The sequence below is a fragment of the Tyto alba genome, unplaced genomic scaffold (genome assembly GCF_018691265.1).
Source record: "Tyto alba isolate M040663 unplaced genomic scaffold, T.alba_DEE_v4.0 Super-Scaffold_28, whole genome shotgun sequence".
NCBI lineage: Eukaryota > Metazoa > Chordata > Aves > Strigiformes > Tytonidae > Tyto > Tyto alba.
In genome coordinates this window covers 208,047-222,855 of record NW_024881302.1, presented here as the reverse complement: position 1 = coordinate 222,855, position 14,809 = coordinate 208,047, and the positions used below count along the sequence as shown (strand labels likewise).

Here is a 14,809-nt window from a genome sequence, read left to right as displayed (position 1 = left end):
TCAGAGTGACCTTCCCTGAAGAATACTGTCTGCAAAGATCTTTGTGCTGTCTTCTCACCACCCAACATTGTCTTCTCAAGTGGCTTAAATGGTGACTGTGCAGACAATTACAAACACGTATCATTTTTAGGTAAATCCTCAATTTCTGTACTTCAAAAGAAGAGCGTGACCAACTCCTCTGGCTAGCAGATACCATCCCTACAGGCATGGCAAGACCTGACTCCACCAACATCTGCTGTCTCAGGAGACACGTGACCATGTCCTTCCCTAAATTAACCTCCTGGCAGCAGCAGAAATCCATCAACCCAGTAGTCTAGGGAAGCAGCAGCAGCAGACCTCCTGGTTTCCTCAGGAAGAGCTGTAGGAATCGTGTGCCCCTCAGAAGGAGCAATATTCGCAATGTGCTGAACCATGATTTAAATTCTATCATTATTTTAAAACTATGTATGATTCTTCATAAAGCCATGATAAACAATTTTTACTAAATAGGGTAATTTTGCTTCTTAATATGATATTGATTAGTTCAAATGATTCCTAATTTCAGCAGAATTTACAATTGCACTATTTTAAGATAATCAGGCAGTGGGCCTTGTTCTTTATTATATTGAATGGCTGTAACTTTCTATTTTGCAGTAATTAAGCCCAATGTACTGCTTTAACAAAAATTTATTCCAAGGTTAAATGGCTGGGCTGATCTAATAGAAAAAGATGAAAATCAGCACTAGCACAAATGGGCTTTATTTAATCACAGAACAGGCCAGGCCCACGACCTGTCCAGTGCTTTTATTATTTCTCCAGAACTGAGGAGTCCTTTGCCTATCTGCTCAACAGGTACAGCCTTTCTGGGCCAAATCTCTGGAGGTTTACTTCCTGCCCTACACAAAGAAAATCCTGTATATAATTGATTATCCACAAAGCAGATTCCTGGAGTCTTAGTTTACATCTCCTAGATTTAAAGGGCTCAGCAGTTTTAGCAAGCATACTGAGATGTGTACATGTTCACCAACACTAGCTGGCACACGTATACATACAGTCACACACATTCATTCACTCATCCTTGGGAGTGCTTCCCTTGCCTCTCTGGTGACTGTTAGCACTGATTAGTTTTGTCAATGCAAAGAAATATTTCACTTATATATAAAAACATTTGCTAAGCCAGATAACTATTGTGGGAAGTCTTCATCTGGGAGAAAAGCAGCAACAGAATGAAGACTTCACATCCAACTTGTGTGACAGACACAGGAGGTGCCACCAGTGATTTGTTTTCAGTGTTGTGAGCAAAGCGCTTTTCTCATATCTGAAAAAAATATCCCCTTTCTGGTCCTTTGTGCTTTTTATCTTTAACAGTGTTTGTCTATAACATTTGCTATAACTTCCTCTGGAGAAGACAATCTGTAAAACAAGACCACACGCCTGAAGGATTTTTGGTGATCCCAAAATTTTAGACCCCCTAATATAGCTTGATGTAGTGTCTCAAATTTCAAATCCTCAGAATCAGAGGGATGCTTCCTGAAATTCTCAGATCAATTGTATCTTAAATCTCTCAGATCTTGACAGCCCTTGCTTATGAACGTGTCTCCACAGAAATTGAACCAGTTTCATAAAGTCTTGTTCAGCTAACAAGGTATTCTGTACTGGTAATATTAGCAGAAAGGTGAATGGGAACAATTCAGATATGAGTAAGGAACAGCAGGTCAGGCTATGGAAGGGAGAGCACAAAACTTAATGAGATAGGGAAGCAAAAGGAAATAGAGAGATTGAGTGTTGTAGAAAATTACTTGAGAAAAATGAAAAGTCAAAGATGATGATGCCTGTGTCCATCAGGCCAGAACGGGAAGACTGTAAGAACTGAGTTTGGAGATTGTGACAGGCTGATAGTTAGAGGGCTGAAACGATATTGCAGCATCAGCAGTTCTCCAGGTGAAACTCTCAACAACTTTGAGCTGTTCCTGCTTTTATACAGCTACTTATAAAATGGGAAAAGTGCAAAGAGGAAAGGTACCATAGAAAATGTTACTTGTTGTAGATAAAAAAAAAAAAAAAGAACAAAATGCCTCTGCTTTACAATTAGGTCTTTGGAACAATCAATGCCTCATTTCTATTCAGCCAATTAAAAATGACAATTTTTCTAGAAAAGCAGTCTATAAACCCCCATATTTCTGTCCTTTGGCTTTGTGTTTTTGTTTGGGATTTTGTTGTTTGGGTTTTTTGTTCGTTATTTTGTGTCATGTTTGAGACTGGCATTAGGTTCAAGCTGTGGCTTTTCACAGCTTCTCCCAGAATCTCTGAACTATTCTAAGGCCTAGTTTTGCCTCTAAGTGTGATGTCTATACTTCCAGTGGAAGATAGAGAACTACCATGTAGTAAGAAGACAAAATGTGGACTCTGGTCAAACCTGTGAAGCCTTTAATTTTCTGGGACTGAGTGCATGCTATGTGTATCATCTGCAACCAGAACAAAGTGGCCAGTATTTTCCCCTTCCTTTTCCTCCTGTTGAGTTTTGCCAGAGGAAACAATTTTAGAAGATATTTAAGTAATGCTTGTAAGCCACTAAGAAGTTGAAAATGTTTTGTGATAAAGATTCTGGTTTAGTTGTGGATTTGGGTTTGGGGTTTTTTTGTGTGAATAAAGAGAACTAGTACTGTATAATTATTCAGAAGTAAATAAAGCAGAAGAATTAACGCAGACTTTGATTTTTCAGAAGTTAGTGTCTGAGAGCTTTGGAAAGAACTTTAGTTTAGAAAACATTGACTATATGACTATGTTTTAGTCAATATAATAATTATAATGACTATATATTAATAAAAGTTGGTTTGAAACCATCATAGAAGAAGTAGGAGAGAGAAGAACTAAATGCTAGCCCTAGTTTTCAGACCAAAGCACTAAGCTGCTGCTGCTGCTACCACCACCAACAGAAAAAAGGATAAGGTGGCTCCTGGGTGAAGATGTATTTTACAGCTCATAAAGCCAAGGGAGACCAGCATGGTGAGCTATCCCATGGTGGCTAGCATGTATGCACCAGTGTAGTTCTGTTAGTGCCCACCCAAAAGCTATACCTCTGGTGAAGTATTGGTATTCCCAGTAATGAGTGATAGAAGCTGTATCTCCATCAGACATTCTGCTGTTTAGTCATCTGCACGCTCATTTCAAGAGCGGTAAGAAGATCAGACTGCATGTTTCTCAACAGTATAGGCATCAAGGCACTGACACAAGCTCATTTTGAAAGAGCAGCGAACAAGTCACAAACATTAAGACACAGCACTCAACCTATTGTGCCCTCTCAGTTAGGTTGACTTGTCTTCACAGTGTAGCTTCTAGTGCATCAAAGCAAGACACAAGTGTCAAACAGTGGTGTTTGGCATGCTGAAACTTTCCCCGAAGCCCTGAGCTTCAGGGCTTAAGATCATTGATCTGCAAACTCCTGCTTAAAGGTGCAGAAGCCTTGCTTGTGAAAGCAATCTTTTTTCCTGAGAGTGTCATTAGTCAATGGCCAAATAAAGCCATAAATCTTTTCCTGGTTAACTAAGCAGGTAGGAGGAGAGTAATTCCAGAGACAAGAGAAACAAGCTAGCTCTTTTTAGTTTACTTTTATTAAATATGATCATTGTGTAAACAAACGACAGAGAATGCTGGTTAGACTCAGAACAGCACCATCTTATAAACTGCCCAATATGAACTGTCAGTTCCAGCTCCACAGCCTTACTACTCCATCTTTCCTGTACTGCTGTGCTCCTGTGACTCATGAATCCTGTGCTGCAAAAGACTTTTTCTATCACCACAGGCCGTTCCAGACAAGCATAATCCCTTGAGTCTCCCAGCATCCCTCAGCAGAGTGTATGCTCTTTCATAGAACCATCCGTATATTCACTTATCTAGCTGGTAAAAAACACAAAAATTTAAAAATAGTCTATTTAATCTGCAGTAATTTAATCTAATCTGCAGATCTGTTCCTGCTAGAGGCACAGCAATTCTGAAGACACGGGTGCTAATCAAATACAGAGATCTAAACTATCAGTTCTAAAGCAAGAACAGTAATAGTTGATGACATACTTATTTATGTACTGGTGATCATAACTGGAGAAGAGGAGAGGATGTTCTTTTTATGCTAGGAAAGGGAATGAACACATGGGGGTTAGTTTGTTTGTTTTTAGCAACATGCAAACCAAGGATTAAGTTGCAACACAAAACTACAGCACTTGGATTGCTTCTTCCTTGATGCTCACTGAGCCAAGTTAATTGACAAAATCCAAAATCCCAGTGTCCAGTCATACCATTTTAGGATTGGTGAACAGGTTGATTTGATCAACACACTTCCTATTTTCAGCGCATACTGAAGTGTAGCACAGAAACTACTGTGACAGCATCAACTCTAGATAACATGTGCAGGTACAACAGCCCACTATTATGTGGTATTTGCCTCTCTCTAGAAGTAGTGTATTTATATTTGTGTGGTACTGCAGGCCCAACACAATGTGGAATTTGAGCCAAGCTGATTCACATGAAGCCTAATATAGGCAGTGCCAAAGCACAGAAGTAACAGTCATTACAGTCTAAATGAAAGTAATGATTTGTCTGTTGTATCATCTTTTTCTAACATGGTCTGTCAAATGCTGAAAAAGTTGTAAGCTCAGTGAAGACTTTTTCATAACATACATTTGCATTCAAAAACAGACAATAGATGTATTCAAAGTGAGATTCACAGTACTAGAGAAAAAAATCAGGAATGCTTTCACACAAATCAGTAGCATGCTGCACCCGGTTTCAGTGTGCAGAACTGGTTACCCCATCTTTATAATGAGATTATGGCTTTCAGTCGTTTGCACAGTGGTTCCCACAGCTCAATATATTGCAGTAGGAGGTGCACCAATGCCAAACACAAAGGTAGTACAACCTTTCAACTCCTAACACCAGTTTCTCCTTTATACAGTTAAAGATCATATATGCCATTTAAAGACTACTGATCCCTCACATCACCTTCCCTTCCTTTCATGACCTAAAATCTGCACTGCTGCTGCCACCAAACTGTGGGGGTTTTGTCTGCTGGAGGTATGGATGAAGTTTGTCATTTAATCAGCATTCTGTGGGAGGAAGAAGACAGGATGCATTTGTCCCTGGCTGGGGAATCTTGGATCAGCTCTGGGCAAATAAATGCATGGAGGTCACCTGCTAATCTGAATGAAACTTTTGTACATCAACTGAGGAAGTCTAGTGCTTGTTTATATTGTGCCTGCCTCAGATCTTCTGTTGTTTGTTATAATAAAAATTTTATTTTTGTTTTATTAGTGCAACATAGTTGCTTGCATTTGAAAACTGTGTACTAAAAATTAATTTATGTCTCTGACCCAAAAAGCTGCATGTGATTTTGCACCTGTACAGTCAGCTACAGAAATTCTTTCCATAGCCATACGATTCAGAGATATAAGCGAGAACACAGCTGGAATACATGTCTCTGTAAAGAGAACCACTGTGTGTAGTCTGTCTTAGTGTCACGGCCTAAAGTGCACCAACAGGCCTTGACCAGCCTAACCAGTCTCACCTGGGACTCCCACCCACATCCTCCGCCCAGGGCCTGGGTGCTCCAGTTAGAGTGACATGATTGGTCTTCAGTTCCGTCTCTGTATCACTTCCTGGATGGTCTCTGGACCTAGGCTTTCGGTATGTTATTTTTTGGACAGACCCCTCCAGCGGACGTTGTAGTTTGTCTCCAGTCCTCTGACTCCTGGATGGATTGTGGACCTGTGTTGCGGTCTTGCTTCCAGCCCTGCCTCCTAGAGAGCCCTTGGACCTATGTTAGATCTTCGTCTCCAAGCCCACCTGCATCCCTGCTGCTCCTCAGCTCCCTTGTCCGGAGTGCCAACGACCCTCGCGCCCAGCACCGGGCCCTGCCCGCCCTCTGCAGAGCCCGCGGACGCGCCCTCCGGGGGGGGCGGGGCCGCCCGTGCCGGGTCCGCGCGGCTGTGCCCCGCCCCCCGCGCGCGCTCTCGCGGCTGCCCCCGCCGTCCCGCCGCGCGCGGGCAGCGCCAGTCCCGCAGCGCGTCATCGCCACCCGCCGGACGAGCCCGCCCCACGGAGCTGCTGCCCGTAGGGCCGAACGGTGAGGTCCCGCCGGCGTTTCTGAAGTGTTTTTGTTGGTCTGCTCTGATCTGCTGAATCACTTCCACATCTTCCCTCAGCTTGGTAATTAAGCGTCACCAGGTGGATACACACAATTCTTAAAAAAAAAAGAAAAATCACCATTGCAATTCACTGAGCAGGACTAGGGGAGGTGCAGTTCCCCTCTCAGAGTACTGCAGTAAGCTGTCTTACCGAAGACAATGTATTATTTCTTCTAGGAAAGCAGTTCTTATATCTGTTTTTTTTTGTTGTTGGTTTGGTTTGGTTTGGTTTGGTTTGGTTTGGTTTGTTTTTTTTTTTTTTTTTTTTTTGTAATACTGTGTATTCAAAAAATCTGGTCAACCATGTTCAAGAAATTAAGGCTGCAATATGTACTGGAAGAGAAGAGGTGTGACTGCTTTTACACACTGGTAAGAAATGCAAAGGGTAGAGCTACTTAGACAGACCGACAGGTTTAGAAATTTAAATGTCATCACTGTGCAAACTTCAACTTAATCACAAGCCACCATACTAAATATGGAGTTCAGAAAGACTCACGGAACATGTCTTCCATAAATTGATTAAGATTAAATTTAATGTAGATTAATGCTCCTGATCAAACAAACAAATGAGGTTCTCAAAACATCTTGTACTAGAAGCAGGTGGAGCAAAACATCTGAACAGTTTCAAAATGTGTATCAGTGTATGAAGGCAGTTCTATCTCCACATTCACATTTAGGGACCATAGAAATGAGATTTAAATTATGCTTAAAATAGGATCTCTGCAGTCAGAGACAGAAAGGGAAAGATATTTTAAATGCCTAATTTAATTGTCTAGATTTTACAAGCTTCAAAGAGTTCTCTCTTCTGTTACTGTTATTAGTGAAAGGTTACATCAGTTACATCTGCTTTGTGAATTATGTTTACACTACTGTGGTTTTTTCTGTTGATTTCATTTTCCCCCCTGCATTTTGTGTAGAACTACCCTCCTATTTTAACTCTCTTTATAGGGATTGCTACGCACTTCTTTTTATTTGTCAAATATAATGTTTTTTCTTAGCATAAAATTACATTCAAAAAGTAGTAGTGATTAAACATTAACACAGCCTCCACAGCTTCTACTGCTTGCACTGTGAGATGGAAACACATGCACCCCATAGGAAAAAATGCTACAGTGGAAATTAACAGCAGTTGTAAAACACCAGTTAATGTTTTTGACAGGTAAACTAGTAGGCTTTTTCCAAGCTGTCTCAATTTAGAGGTCATGTGACAGGAGAAGGTTAGCACCCAGGACTGCAGTGAAATGTATTTGCACTTGAACTTGGTTCTTGGAAAGTCACAAAGACGTTTTCTGAGTGATGCTGTTGAGGTCATATAACCTTACAGAGTAGGAAGATACTTGTGACTTTAGTAGGCAAAAACATGAGATCCTCTTAGCAAGAAAAGATAGGCAGAAGATTTGTTGTGTTATTTTAAAAATTTTGAAAATAAACTGGGATCATGGGAAATAAAGACTTCTGAGGAAACATCAGTGCTGAATGATGGTAAGGAAAGTAGGAGAAACTGCCAAGTTGCCAAAAGCTTTTGTGTAGCATAGGGCATTAATGCTGTAATAGTGTTTGTGGCTACTGAATGTTTTGTTGCTCTGTTGGTTTTCACATATGTGAATTCAAACAGATCCTCCTGGCTAAAAGGCAGATTCCTTTCCATTTGTTCTGGCAAAATTTTTCACTCATCTGTTCACAGTTTTGGCTCTATAACTAGACAGTATTACAATGGTTCACACAGCTGACTGAACAGTTAGATTTATGTTTGTTTATGTCCTTGCATATTTTTATAAGGCTCAAAAAGTATCAGGCTTGTCACAGAACTGGTAAAACATGGATCGCACAGAGCAGTTTACAGCTATTTCAAATGTTACACAGGTGAGAGCTGTGAACACAAAGAAAAGGAAGGAATGAAGAAGGGCATACTCATAATAATATTACATGACTACTCAGTGAAGCTGTATGCATTGAGACAGTTTTGTTCAGAGTCACTTCCTATTCCAGTAGGGCTAACTTATGTAGACATGATATTCTGATTAATTTGTATCCCTGCTCAACTTGGCTGTGGATCAGCCACAGAGACTACACCACGTATGAGCTGAGACAAACACAAATCAGGCAACAGCATCATTATAGGCAATTTGCTAGGTTCTGCTTCTTAATATCAGACAAACTGTAGCATTTTCCTTTATAGAAAAAAACAAATAATAGTGCTTTCAGAACAGAGGTAGTAAAGCACACAGTGGCATCTATAGCTTTTTCATGATATACCAATATATCATATCAATTCAAGCCTTTCAGTGTGAAAAGTTGTCCTGGGTTGAGTGAGTGGTGGAGTTTTTTGGTGGCAGGGGAGGGGGCTATCGGGGCGGCCCCTGTGAGAAGCTTCTCGAAGCTCCCCCAGCTCCACGTCAGCTCCACTTCTGTTTTGGAAATTGAGCCAATCGGCTGCGCCTCTGCCATAACGTATTTAAGAAGGGATGTGGTGACGGGCAGTCGGACTGGTGAGGAGGAGTTGCTGCAGCTGCATGAACACCAAGGTCAGTGGAGGAATGGAGGAAGAAAGGAGGGGGGAGGTGTGCCGGAGCAGAGACCCCCCTGTATCCTGTGGTGAGACGGCAGGGCACCCCCCCCCCCGCCACCCACGAAGATTGATGGTGGAGCAGACATTGATTTATGGCCTGTGGCTCCTGCTCTGTTGATCAAGGTTCTGTGCCCGAAGAAGGCCGGGGTCTCATGGGAAAAGGTAGCCCCACTGCTGTAATTCAGCGCTGGGAGGATTGCAGCATGCGGGGGAGTCCCACGCCGGAGCAGCTCGGGAAGGGCTGCAGCCGTGGGAGAGAAACCAGTCAGAGGAAGTTAGTGACCCACGACGGAGCAGTGTGGGGAACGCTGCGGCCCATGGGAGGAATTCAAGTCGGAGAAAGTTTGTGGAGGACTGTCTCCTGTGAGAGGGGGACCACGATGGAGCAGGAGGAACAAGTTCCGGACACTCCCCTCACCGAAGATGAAGGAAGTGGCAGTGCTGACTGCACCCCCCATTCCCTGCCCCTGTGCCACTGGGGGAGGAGGTACAGATAACGGGAGCAGAACTGAGCCCGGGAAGAAGGGAGGGGTGGGAGGAAGGTGTTCTCAAGATGTGGCAATGCTTCTCACTGTCTTACTCTGTTATGTGTTGTTAGTGTCTGTAATAAATGTATGTTCTTATTTTTCCTTCCCCTAACGAGTCTGCCTTTTGCTCGTGATCATAAAGGGGAAATTTTTCCCCATCCCAGTCCTATCTCGAACCCCAAGCCTGGCTCTCTGTCCCTTCTCATTGCCGGAGGGGAAGGGAGAGAGAGCTGCTGCATTGTGGTTGGCTGCCAACCAGGCCTAAACCATGACAAAAGTATTCATTGATGCTGTAAAGAGAAGCTTTGCTGTGTCATCATTTGAGATGAAGACAATGCTGCAGAGTCCAGTGGCTTCATCTTGCACAATCTAGGGTACCAGACCTGCTGGAAAACCTGTATAGTAGAGATTTTTTATCCCTTGCTCAGTTGAAAACAAACTGAGAAAATGAAATTAAGTAGAAAATGGGGCAGTAACAAAATCTATGAGTTTGTCAGCAGTCTGAAGAAAAAGGGAGAGTCCCATGACTGAGCAAGAAAGGGAATGAATAATAGATGATGTGTAATGGATTGAAGAACACAGCACCCTCTTTTTGTCTCACTAGAACAATATAGTTTAACAATTAAGATAATTAAGATGACTTATTTTAACAAGATGATAGTAGCACAAAAAATTTGAGTGAAACCCCTCAACAGGTATGTTAAATTCTGCAGGGCCAGATGGAATTTGACCTAAAGTATTTTCTGCAAAACCAAAAAAAATTCCAAGTGAACCTTAAAGAACTACCCGAAGCAGTCTCTGCAATGTTGAAAGTTATTTCTGAGAAGCCATGCAGAACAAAAAACCTAGAGGGCTTTTGGAAGATAAACAGTCTCATCTTTCAAATGTAGGAAAAATAGGGCACAAAATAATGATAAACCAACTAGCATAACGTAATTCTTTAGAAGGATTCTGGAATAAATTACTAAAAAATATATTTTTTAAAATATCTAGATGATTAAAAAGTGAGAAGCAATATGAATTGCTTCATCAGCTTCTGTCTGACAAGAGAGTTTACTTGCTGATGATGGGGAAGAAGAGGAAGATATATAATTTGACTTTGGTAAGATTTTTGACACAGTTCGATTTTAAAGGAATACTAAGGAAGGTAGTTGGCCTAAATGATACCACCTAGACTTATGAATGAATTATTATACTTTCTGAAAATTCATTTGAATCTAATCATTAAGAGTTCCCCATTAAATTGAAACAGCATTTCAAGTGATATTCCAGGGGTCTATCCAGGCTCAATCTTGGTCTGATTCAGTATTTTCATTAATTTTGGTGACAAAATAGAAAGTATGCATACAAGATTTGTGACATTGTTCTGGGAAGGATTTTACTCATTTTGGGAGACAGAAATGAGGAGAAAAAATATTTTGACAAGTATTAAATATAGTCTAAATAACATGAAATCCCATAAAGTGCAAAGTATTGCAGTTTGAAAGAGAAAGCAAATGCACTAATATAAACTGGGAAATAATAGGTTTCTAGCAATATATTGACATAGGATGAGAGCTGCTGTGAACCATGATATAAATAATGAATTAACAGTGAGATGTTACTGCGAACAAAGAGTATTATAGCACACAGCAAGAGACATATAATTTGAGAACAGTAGCAAGTACTTATTTCAGTCTGCTCGTAACAAATGAGGTTGCAGTTGAATTGTATATCCAAGTCTAGGCATGATATCTTTGGGAAGATGTAAATTAGTTGGAAAGAATCTGGGGAAGAAAACACTGCCTATGAGACAGATCAAGAATTTGGACACAGTCTGAAAAAGAGTCAAGGTTTACTTAAAAAAACACACATGTGCGTGCGTCTGCCCAACCTATTAGAACATTATGACCAGTTGTTCTACTTCCCTGCTGAAGAAAACGAAAACTATCTTACAGGAAAGTTGGTTTAGGCTGGCTGGTGCAAAAACCTTTCTAAAGAAAGTAGTTCAACACTGTGACACTGCAGCTGCCCTAGCCCTCCATCCCATCCCCTATTTGAAGCAAAGTATCTGTATCTTGTAGATTCTGATGTAGTTCAGTAAACTAGATGGTCCTTTCCTACATCATTCCTTTGAGTAATCCCTCACAATTCAATAACCCCTTGACAAACTAAAATTGTTTGCTGCAGTCTCACACACAAATGCCCCATCCCTCCCAGCACACCTCTGATCCTGGTGGTGGTTAGCACTGGATCTGGCTGACTCCTGTGAGGAAATGCACCACCCAATGCCTGTGAACACAGGCGGACAAGAACGTGTTTTTTACACACATACCTGAAAGAACATTTATTACAAGGGGTAAAAATGATTCAGTTCCCAGACTTCAGAGGAAAGCCTTGTAATGAAAACTACCAGTCAGGACCAGCGAATTCATACTCAAGGGACACAGGGGACATGCACTTTTCCTGGACACGGCAGATTTTTAGGAGCGAACATCTGTTCTGAAATTGCATTTATGACGCGCTTGAGTTCACGGCTGTACCGAGGACTCGGTGCTCTCAACGGACCTTCGCGCGGTAAGCCACTGCCCGCTACCAGCATCACAGAGAGCAAGACGTCCTCCGCGAACATCCCCGCCATCACGCCGCTCCCCCTGACGTCACCACGTCGTCGCTCCCACAGCACTCTTGCGTCGTGGCACGAACCCGGATGTGAGCGCGAGGCGGGGGCTGGGGAGGCCGCGTTGCCAGGATGCCTTGCCCTTCTTCCGCCCTCACCCCGCTCAGCCTCCTGACAGGAACTGGAGCCGGTAGCGTCACCCCTACGACTGCGCATGCCCGCCTTGCCTGGGGACGCCGAGGCTGACGGGGACTCTCCGTCCGGGCTCGCACGTGAATAGCAGATGGCGTCACCAATGAGCGAGCGGACTGTACGGAAGTCCTGCCCACGGAGGGGGGGGGTATTGTTGTGGGTGACGTCACGAGCGGAGGATGCGGGCGCCCCATTGGCTCGGGCTCGGCGGCCGTGCGCTGGGATCTTAAAGGGCGACCGGAGCGCGGGCTGCGCCGGCCGGGCGGGGCCCATGGCCAGCACCAGCAGCCACCTAGTGAGTCCGGGCTGCGGGGCCGGCGCTGCGGGGGCCCGGGGCTGCCGGCGGCCGCGGTGCGCTTGGAGAAGAAGTAGGCCCGGATACCGGGGCCGGCCCGTCAGGGGCTGGCCACCCGTGCCCTGCACGCTGCCGGGCGACGGGGTCGCGGTGGGGTTTCGTGGGCGGCTCCGCCGCTTGCCGCCCGCTCGGACGGGGAGGGCGGCCGGGCGAGAGCTGCGCCCGGTCCTCGTTCGTCCCTCGCCTCCTGGGTCGCGGCGGGCCTCGCGGGAGGGCCCCGCTCCCGCCCCAGGTGCCGGTAGGGCCCTGAGGCGCGGGGTGAGCGCGGCGGCGGGCGCCCCGAGCTCGGCCCGTCAGCGGGAGGAGGAGAGGCTGGGGCCGAGGCTGAAGCGGCCGCCCCGCGGCCTCCCTCGGAGCTTTGTTCTTGGTTCCGGGTACGGGGCGTTGGTGTGGCTTTGCCGGGCCGTCTCCCACCGGGAGAGGCGGCGCTGCTGCCCTGGGGAAGCCACCTGTTACTCTGTGATCGATTTCTTTCGTAGTGGAAATAAACGCGTGAGGAAGACCGTGAGGGTCGTAATAGGATGTCGTTTCGAACACAGTTGTTTATGTTAGTCTGACAGCGTAAAACCAACGTTTAGTGAGCACAGACTTATGTAAGATGGAGTTGTAGCTGGTACACAGAAGTGGTAATGGTAAATTTTAGTTTGCATTGTAGATTATACAGTTTAGTTGGTGTAGAAATTCCCTTATGAAAAGACTGGTTTTTACAAAAATAACTACCAGCTTTCATTGTTGTCAGTGTAACTAATTGGAAGTGTTATGTTCCTTATCCTTGTGTGCATGTTGCTATGCTTTTGGGTCTTATGTTCTTTCTATTGGTTGTAAGCTGCCAAGCTTCACTCTGCAGCACGTAACACTTTTTCATCAGTTGGAATTGGCTAAGGAGGATCTTCTGCATGGGGACTGGCATAGCTGTGTTGAGTCTTGAAGTCTTGTTTCAGTATGCTCTCCTCTTCATGCTCAGTGCTTTTTTCATTAGGGTGTTACACATAATCATATTTGTTGACTGAAGACAAGATTATATGGAATAGCTCTACAGGGGAGGACATGAAATACTGTGTTGAGGATTATGAAATAAAGCAATGTTTGATTATTAAAAGAATTAGTTTTCTTTCCTGACACTTGATAGAGCTCAGTATGGCTGCTTCTCAGCATCAGAGATAACTTCTGTTGGACTTTTTTGAATAGGGAGTGTCCTTACCTTTGTGCTTTTGGCCTTACTTGTTGCTTATCTGTCCAGGTTTTTCTCTCCAAAACACTTTAATTTCTTTTTCTCTTCTATATATGGTTTAGGTCCCTGTCTGTAAGAGAAATGTACAGAGATAATGAATGAAGAACAAAGATGACAACCATTTTTGTTAAAACTAAAATATTTTTTCATGGTAATTTATTTTTAATTACTTCTCTTCCATCCTGTTTAATATTTCTCTGGTCAGATGAGTGTACTGACTGGTAGTAGCAGATAGACGTGGCTTGATTCAGCTAATTTTTTTGTAATTCAGATTATACAAAATATGGAAAATCCAGTATTTTTGAGACTGAGAAAGTTACTGTTAATGTTTGTGTGATGGAATTAATGGCATTGAGTTCTGTGATTATTTTACTGTAAATGCAAAAGTCAATGTGTGTGTGTGTGTGTAGAATAGAGCATAACTTTGAAAAGAATATTCCAGCATTCTTCTGCCAAAACAGTTAATTTTTGTATTCATGTGTGTGTGGGTAATTCCTGAAGCATTCTATTATTTTCTGAAGACGTGGTACCAGGGAGAGAATTGCACTTTTAAGAAGGAAACAACTTTGGTGCTGCTTTAGTTGCAGATGTGAGTCTGCTCTTAGTTATTTGCTATTAATGCCTTCATTGCAAGCATATTGGGTGTCATATTAAGAAGTGCTCTTCCTCTCAAAAGGAAGAGTCTCAAAGAATAGTTATTTACATCTTAATGTTCAGCAACACCTTCACTGGAAGGTTTAGCTACTCTAGCAATTATTAGATTCTACCAGTGTTTCTGACCTGATAAAACCTTTAGTATAGTCACAGATATGTCTGAACAAAACTGCTATCTCTTTTTCTTCCCCTGTGGAGCTAGTATAAATATACTTTTCAAAGAACTGAGTTCTTAACACAGTAAGTTCTACATCTATGCTAGGAATTAGACTAGGCTATGGTAAGAGGCCTTTTTGTAGTTAGTTGTAGGTATAAAACTTTCAGGCAGGCTTGAAGGTTTTTCCCTACATACCTATCTGCTTAATATTCTCTTCTCGGTTTTCAGCATAAGAGTATGACTAGTCTTTGTCACTCATGCATAAGCTTTTAACTGGGTAAGTATTCTGTAGATCTCTTACAAAGCTGGCTGCAGGAATAGAAAATAGTAAAAGATATAGATATTGAGAAGGTGCTCAAAGGTGAAAAAA

At 43.0% G+C, this 14,809-nt stretch overlaps 1 protein-coding gene across 2 annotated transcripts in view; it reads left to right on the top strand.

Annotated features, from left to right (window-relative positions):
- The first annotated feature begins 12,207 nt into the window (after positions 1–12,207).
- The window catches only part of PDPK1 (3-phosphoinositide dependent protein kinase 1), a 33,226-nt gene continuing 30,624 nt past the window's right edge, over positions 12,208–14,809 (top strand). The window contains exons 1-2 of one of the 2 annotated variants that reach the window (XM_042798939.1): positions 12,226–12,337; positions 13,691–13,779. In XM_042798939.1, coding sequence (XP_042654873.1) covers positions 13,777–13,779 — 3 coding nt within the window. In that variant the 5' untranslated portion in view covers positions 12,226–12,337; positions 13,691–13,776. Of the gene's footprint in view, positions 12,338–13,690; positions 13,780–14,809 lie in introns of both variants that reach the window. The other variant, XM_032987563.2, reaches the window with a different exon arrangement.